This window comes from Arachis ipaensis, chromosome B8 (assembly GCF_059453495.1).
Source record: "Arachis ipaensis isolate K30076 ecotype BB chromosome B8, ASM5945349v1, whole genome shotgun sequence".
NCBI lineage: Eukaryota > Viridiplantae > Streptophyta > Magnoliopsida > Fabales > Fabaceae > Arachis > Arachis ipaensis.
Window position 1 is genome coordinate 139,347,920 of NC_142443.1, and position 8,354 is coordinate 139,356,273.

The following is an 8,354-nucleotide window of genomic DNA, read 5'->3' on the forward strand; positions in this document are numbered from 1 at the left end:
AGGAGAGGACCTTAATATATATAGCATAATTTGGATTCAATAGTAGCTAGCTAGGGACACATATATTGGCAGATATTGGTGAATATAAGATATAGATACAAATTCTTTTATATTTCATATTTAAATTTAAAATAATATTGTTTGGTTGATTCAATAGTTGGCCGTTGAAAAAGAAAGATATGTAATTTTAAGTCTTGTAAACGGGGGAAAAAAGCTTACTATTTTCAAATTTATTTGACCAATAGTTTTTTGTATAGTAGTGAACATTTAAATATATAAAATAGATATTTTATTTTTGGTTCAAAATTAAATATATCTTTCTTAGCTTTAATTGAAAATCTTCCTGTATTATTCGAGTAGAGTAATAAGATTATTTGGAGGATAAAAAATTTTCTTTTCGAATTTTAAAACCCAAACCCAAAAGTAATTTGAGTTAGTTAAATTAGTGCTAGTTTGGATTAGTTTTTTTGAGTTAAAAATGTATTTTTTTAAAAAATAAAATATTTTTATTCAATTTAAAATTTATTTGGATACGTCTCTTAAAAAAAGTATTTTTGTTAAAAAAATAAATTTTTTTAAAGCTAACAATACTTTGTTTTAAAAAAAAAAGTAGAAGCAAAAGACGTTTTTAATACTTGAAATTTTTTTTAAAAAGTCTATTTAAATATAAAATAATTTTTTTCTGTTAAAAAAAATCTTTTTTAAAATAATAAAAAAATTAAATACTTTTTTCAAAGTCAATCCAAATTTACTCCTAGTATTTTTATCTTATTTTTTGGTGGTTTAGGATATTTTTTAATTTAATTTTAATATAAAATAATTTAAAAATAACTATTTTTATTATTGACTATATGATGAATGCCTGAATGGTCATAAAAAAAAAAGGAATGTAATTATACAATTGTATAAAATATTTTATATTATTAATATATTAAAAGTAAATTTATCTTTTTTAAAAAATAATGATATTCGAGTAGAGTAATAATTAATAATAAGATTATTTTGGAGGATAAATTTTTTTCTTTTGGATTCTAGAACTCAATAAACTCATCAATATGATTAAGTTGAATTAATCCGTCATCTTATCTTTTTGGTGGTTTATTAGGATCCTTTCATGCACACAAGATCACACTCAAACCCTAATTAATTACTTAGAGAGCTTATTAACTAGATTGCACCTATGCCCATCATTATTATTTGACCTATATGCATGCCCAATGTGTATGGAACAATTTTTTCAAAACACATGATTTACATTTTGGTTCATAAAGTAATATTAAGAAATTATATAAGAATAAAATAATATATTAATTTGTATGTAGTTTGTACGAATTACGGAATCAAATATAGGGATGGACCAATGTTGATGATATGATAATGGTGGTGGGTAAGTGGGGTGTGGACAATTACGTGTGGTTGTGTTTTCATTTTGTGGTGTCCCTTTTTAGAGTGGGAGGGTAATATCCAATGAAGAAGCCAACCTTCTAAGGTCAATAAATAAAAAATAAAAAATAAAAAAATAAAAAAAAATACAAATACAAATACAAATACAACGCTTGGAGGGAGATGGGGACATAAACACATTCTGAGGTTTTGAACATCAAAACGAATCAATAAAGTTAAATATTTAATCAATAAAATTAAATTGAATATATTAAATAATATATTTATGTATAAAATATATCTTTTGAAAAAAATTTTATTTTATTATTTAAAATCGGTCAATTATTAAAAGAAATCAAACTATTTTAATTATTTTAATTAATTTATCAAATTTTCTAATTTTTATAGGTTAATTTATAACTAGTTTTATATTTTAAATCAAACCGATTTAATAATCAATCTGATTGAATCGAATGAATTTGATTCGGTTCTCAAATTTATGATGCAAACACCAACGACATGAATCATGATTGTAACGTAAAAAAATAAAAAGTTAAATTTTTTAATAAAATAAATATTAAATGACAAAGTTAATTTTAGGACAAAATGCATATATAAACCAATTAGAGGTCAATATTACACATATCTACAAAAATATCTACAAAAATAAAAAACGTTACAAGGATTTACCGAGTAAATTTTTTTATGTAATTCGAATGAGATCCATTCAAATTATAAAATCCAATACTAATTTGAAGCAGTGTAATTTGAATTATTAGAGAAATTATAAATCGAAGGGGGCAATTTGAATTATGCATAGACGAAATGTACTACTAATTCGAATGAGGCTGAATCGAAATATGCATGCACGTGAATACCTCATTAATTGGAATTGCACCAACTCAAATTACACCCAATTTTGAGCACATGGTAATTCGAAACAACGTGTTTCGATTTGCCCATAGTATACTAATTCGAAGCGGGCTAATTCGAATTACCACCAAGGAGCAGCCCAAGATAATTCGAATTGGTCTCATTCGAATTACCAATGAATGCCCTATAAATATAGTTTGAGTCCAGCTCATTCGAACTACAAATTCAAATCCCTGCCCCACCAAATCCCGAAGAAAACACCATTCTGAAACTGCAAACGAAGTGTTCAACATTCGAATATTCTGCTGATGAGAGATAATCCGGACTGGCTTTATTGTCTAGATGGAGTGGCTTATATAACTGGTGTCATCAATGAAGAGGTTAGTAAGCACATTTTTTTTGAAAATATTTCATGTGTTATTTTTTTTTATTATAACGCTAGTCATTATTTAGAGTTATTAAGTTAGATAGAGTTGTTGTATTAGTGATTTATTAGTTTATAGAGATTCGATGGAGGAATTTTAATTTGGGTAGTGATTACAAATAAGTAGAAGAGTTTGAGCAGTAAAGATAGTGGGGGTGCAACTTATTTAGAGTCAATCTTTTGCGTTAACATTAAACTTAGTCATTAAAGTAATTTTTTTTGTTAACGTTATACTATTTTTTATTAAACCTAGCTTGATGCTTATATGATGTATTTGAATGCGTAACATTAATTGGTTGCGTACAAGTTGTATTATTTGGATTAAAATATGCATTAGTTGATGATGTTGTATAAATATGTTCCAATTTGAGAGACAATCTGATACAGTCTTTATGCAGGCACACCGATGTATCACGAGCATGCGACGGCAGCAGGATATGCGCCTAGATGAGAAGATTGTTCCGTATTTACAGATGGCCGGTTTATACCATTTTGCAAGGCTGAACGAGAGTTAGTTTAGGTTGAATGAGCTGCTGGTTAGTGCATTCGTGGAGCGATGGCGTCCGGAGATGCACACGTTTCATATATCGTTTGAGGAGTGCACGATTACACTACAAGACGTGGCATACTAGTTAGGGCTACCAATCGATGGATATTATGTTAGTGATTGCCTGACAAATTTTCAGACGTACATCGAGGGTGGTCGCCCAGCTTGGACGTGGTTCGAGGAACTGTTGGGTGTATTGCCTCCTGCGAACTGCATCCAAAAGTTCGCAGTGAAGTGGAGCTGGTTCTAGGAGATATTCGGAGAGCTTCCTGATGGTTCCGATGAGCCCACTGTTAGGAGGTATGCCCGGGCCTATATCATGGTGCTGTTAGGGACTCAGCTATTTGGTGATAAGTTCGGTACTCGTATTCACATTAGGTGGCTGCCATACGTAGTCAGGCATGAGGACATGGGTGGGTACAGCTGGGGATCAGCTACTCTTTCATGGTTATACCGGTGCATGTGCCTCATGGCGAATAGACACGTGGTAAAGTTAGCCGGATCGTTACAGCTGCTTCAGTCATGGATCTTCTGGCGGTTTCCTGGATTCAGACCTGCTGAATATAATACGTTCGGCTGGCCTTTGGCCTCGAGGTACTATTCTATTCAAATGCTTTATTTGTCACAATTATTAGGTGTTAGCTTCATTATATTCTATTCTATTATCCTATTCACAATTTTTCTATTCTATTATTTGGTGTTAGCTTCATTTAGTGATAACTTGGGTTTGGGTTGCAGGTGGTCAGGTCACAACCCTACAGCGAGCGAGAAGGGACCTCAAGTTGCGAGTTGGAGGCTCAAGATAGATCTGTTACAGGCTAAAGATGTGAGTATTTCAACCAATCCTTATAGTTAAAATCTCTCTTAGATTAGCAACACTGTATACTTAACGATGACATTTCATAACTATTTCTATTCACTATTTCTATGCAGCAGGTGGTAGCCAACCTCCGTCGGGAGCCTCAAGTGCCACCTTGATACTATTGTGCCGAGCTGATATCACCAGAATACCCGGCTGCAGAGTCACGTGCTGACGGAGGTGGGATAGAAAAAACAACCACGACTCAGCATTCTCACCTTCCACGAGTGCAAATGCAATAGGCAGGATATTGAAGTTCTCGTCTTGTGCAATCGCAACTAGCAACGTACCCTCGTATTTGCCGTACAGGTGGGTCCCGTCGGAACTGACCAACGGCTTGCAATGCCAGAATACCTCAATACACGGTGAGAATGTCCAAAACAGCCGATAAAAATAGGCTTGCGACTGGTTCACCTGCCCACCCACTCACACAGGACTCGTCCTCAATACTGCAACACTACTAGGCATCGTCATCTACATACCCAATACCCATCGCGGAAACTCATTGTATGACTCATCCCAATCTCCGAAAACCTGTGCCACGGCCTTCTGCTTAGCCAACTAAACCCTCCTATAAGTCGGCCTAAACCCAAAATGTGCCTTTGTCGCACTGAGTAGTACCTTGATACACACGGCTGCATAAGCTCTAACCATTGGCAGTATGAAGGCCAAGATCACATGATAATCAAGACTCTTGTGTTCGTTTGAGATCGACGTGGCCAGACAACTATGAAGTCCATTGTACCGTTTTACCTCCCAAATACCTCTACGCTGGCGGAGACTGATCCTAATCAACCATGTGCACCCGTTGCCAAATTCATTACACTTCCCAAGGTACTTGCGATAATCGGACTCCATCACTTTGTACTGTACCCCGCGTCGGATGCTATAGGTCTTCACGCTTAACACGGCCTCCTCTTTGTCCTCAATAGGTTCGTCAGGAACCCCCTCCTGTCTCATGGCATCCAAGTCTAAAGATAAAAAGTGCAAGGGATACTGTTGAGTCCCTGATCTGGACGCTGCGCCAGCCCCTGCTGGATTACTCGCTGCTATGTCATCACCGCTATCATCGACAATGATGTCCGGCTCCACATCATCAGCGTCATCATCATTCGACAATGCATCATCTATACCATTAGGTGCCCCACGCTGTAATAAAACCGACGCCATATCAATAATACCAACTTCTCCGTCACCATTGCGGTTGAGATCAGCTGCGAAGGATGGGGAGGCAACCATCATTGCCTGAGGTGAAATCACAGGCACGGTTGAAGATGCACCAACAAGCCTCAAACTAGAACAGGCTGCCCTTGCTGGAGTTTGGGTATTCAGGTTCGAACCACCTGAGCTAGAGACCACATCTACAAGCTTTGTCAACAGCTCAGGTGTCCTGACCTCGGGAAACTGCCGACGACAATGGAACAGAACCTCCAAATCCTGTCACTCCCTATGACAAACGAATCGTATTTCACATCATCTCGCAGAACTGAAATCGGAATGTGATAAAATAACTTCTCAATTCGTTTCATGCCTTCCAACCCCAATTTTTGGATTATAGAATTCAGCAACTCAGGGAAGCTCGTTGTAGGTTTCAAAAAAATACTGAGGGGATCCTTGTCAGTAAACTTAATACTAGAACGTGTTTTTTTCTTAATCGATCCTAAAAAACTCTCCTTACTAGCCATTGTGTTTCACTCTCATGGGAGAAATTCACGTTCACATCATATTTACATACGTTGGGGCCTAAGTAATTCGAATTTACCTAGTTTGAATTAGATGTTCTTGGTAATTCGAATCAGCCAAGTTCGAATTATATATGTAAATCGAAACAGGTTATTTTGAATTACTAGAGACATTTTTGCATGCATAAATTGAATCAATATGATTCGAATTATCCTAAGATTCTATGCATTCATAATTCGAATTGGACCAATTCGATTTATGTGGATTACTTGTAATTTGAATTTGACTAATTCAAATTACTCTTAGATTGTGTAATTCAAATCAGGCTCTATCGATTCATATAAAAATGTGCTTCTGGTAGATCCTTGTAACGTTTTTCGTTTTGGTAGATATGTGCAATATTTGCCTCCACTTGGCTTATATATGCATTTTGCCCTTAATTTTATTGGTGTGATGTAACTATGAGAAATAATTATGAAGATGCAAGGTACTTGATCACGAACTATGAAAGAAATTTTGGTGCGCTAACTACCGGCAGATAAATACAACAGTAATCTTGTTTAATAAAACGTTATATTTTGGACACACAAAAAACATAATCCGATGGTAATTGTGCCCTTAATCAAAGCACGAATCGTCATCTCTCCCATTTAGAATTTCTCCCTTCTCTCTCTTCATCACCACTGTCTCTCTCTTATCACCGCCTCCACCTCTATTCTCTGCCCCCTCACATCGCCGCTGCTATCACCGCTCCACCGTTCTTGCATTGGTGAGCCAAGACCTCCATTGCTGGCCACACTCAATGCTTCACGTGGACTTGGGGAAGCAGAACCTCCACTACAAGCCACACCTCCACCAGACCACCACCACGATGTCCACCGCTCTCTCCACCGAGGTGCACTCTGGCGGGCCACCTCCACCTCTACCGTTGCTCCACTTTTCTTGCTCTGAGGTTGGTTTTGGGATTTTGTCAATTTTTCTATTAATCTTCTCTGTTTTAAATTCATTAGGGTTTAATTAGATTTTAATTTTTCGTTAGTAATTTGATTTAGTTAAACTACTTTTTGTTGTTAGTGATTTAGAGTAAAATTAATTTTTTTTATTAGGATTTCTCTTGGTTTTCATAGGTAATTAAGCATGCTATTATGATTCTTGGGTTTGTTTGAATTTGTTTAGAATTCATTGACTGATATTCTGTTGAACACTATAATATAATTTTGAATTTTGTGACGCTGATGCTGAATTTTGTGACTTGATGTTGAAAGAATGCTTGTGAGTGCTATTTTGTGTTGCTTATGTTTTTTCACGTCAAGTGTTCAATGTTATGAATTTTCTGTGTTGGTGTTATTATAACATATAATGACTTATATACTTTGGCGTCAACAATACCACCAGAAAAATTTGACGATAATTAATCGATTTTTCGAGTTGGTAATCCGTCGCATATTATCGTCGAACGAAAAAAATTCGACGATAATTATTTACTGGCGAGATTTATATCATCTGATTCTTTTCGAGGATAAATCCAATAGTAATTTAGTTATTATCAAATTTTTTCATTTTTCCGATAAAAAATCTTATGGTACTCAATATTTTTTTTGTACTGACGCCTTTGCCTTTAGTTTTCTTTCTTAACCTGCCTATGTTTTCTTTCTTAACAAGAAATTATTCATGCTAAGTATTGATATGGATTGTACAATCACAATTTCATAAAATTATTGTAGGAGTAAACTTTTAATTTAATTTCTCTAATCCTTTTTACATTAGATAATTTCTCCCTAACAATTTTTTCCCTTATACTCGAAATGTCTAAACTTGTTAATTGTAGAATAAAAAACTCTTTCAAGGTATAAGCCCTTTGCATTGCTACACTCCCTTGCTTCGTGAAATTCAAGATATAGTTTATTGAAGATGAAACTAGAGTTACATGAATTAACAGAAGATTTTATACATTAAGATTTACATAAATCGCTAGAGTATTATACAAAACATAGTTGTAAATAAAATGCTCCTATAACTGATTTGTTTATATTTATACATGTTATTTTATACATATTTTCAACAAAATAATCAGCTATTAGAATAATAAATAAATTTATAATAATAGAATAATTAAATTCTTTTTACAATACAGTCAATTTTTTTTTCATGAATACTAAATATGTATGTCCTAGGGAATGGAATTAGGCTAAGACAGCCTATCAAGAAACTTGAACATGGCTTGTAATTGACTATTAGGGTGCGTTTGTTTATAAGAATGAAATAAGATAAGATATTAAGAATAAAATACAAAAGATAGAGATACAAAATTTTGTGTTTTTATATTTTATTTATAAAAATTTAATTTATTTTTTTATTTAAAAAATTTGAAAAAAATATAATAATAAAAAAATATAATTAAAAAAAATTAATAAAAAAATAAAAAATAAGTCGTGTCTATTGTTAATGTTTATGTATCTTTTCTGTTAGGATGGATACAAAATACACTAATTTAATGTTTTTGGACACAATATCTCTATTCATGTCGTATCTGTCAAACACAATTTTATATCTCTGTGTTCTTGTTTTAATGTCTTGACTCTATA

At 33.8% G+C, this 8,354-nt stretch overlaps 1 protein-coding gene across 1 annotated transcript; it reads right to left on the minus strand.

Moving 5' to 3' along the window:
* Window positions 1–4,152: 4,152 nt before the first annotated feature.
* LOC148550063 (uncharacterized) lies at window positions 4,153–6,776 on the minus strand. Its single transcript, XM_088495918.1, has 3 exons — window positions 6,471–6,776; window positions 4,708–5,523; window positions 4,153–4,500 (listed from the first exon to the last, which is right to left on the minus strand). Exons 1-3 carry the CDS (start codon window positions 6,774–6,776, stop codon window positions 4,153–4,155), a joined length of 1,470 nt encoding a protein of 489 aa, XP_088352044.1.
* Between the last annotated feature and the right edge of the window lie 1,578 nt (window positions 6,777–8,354).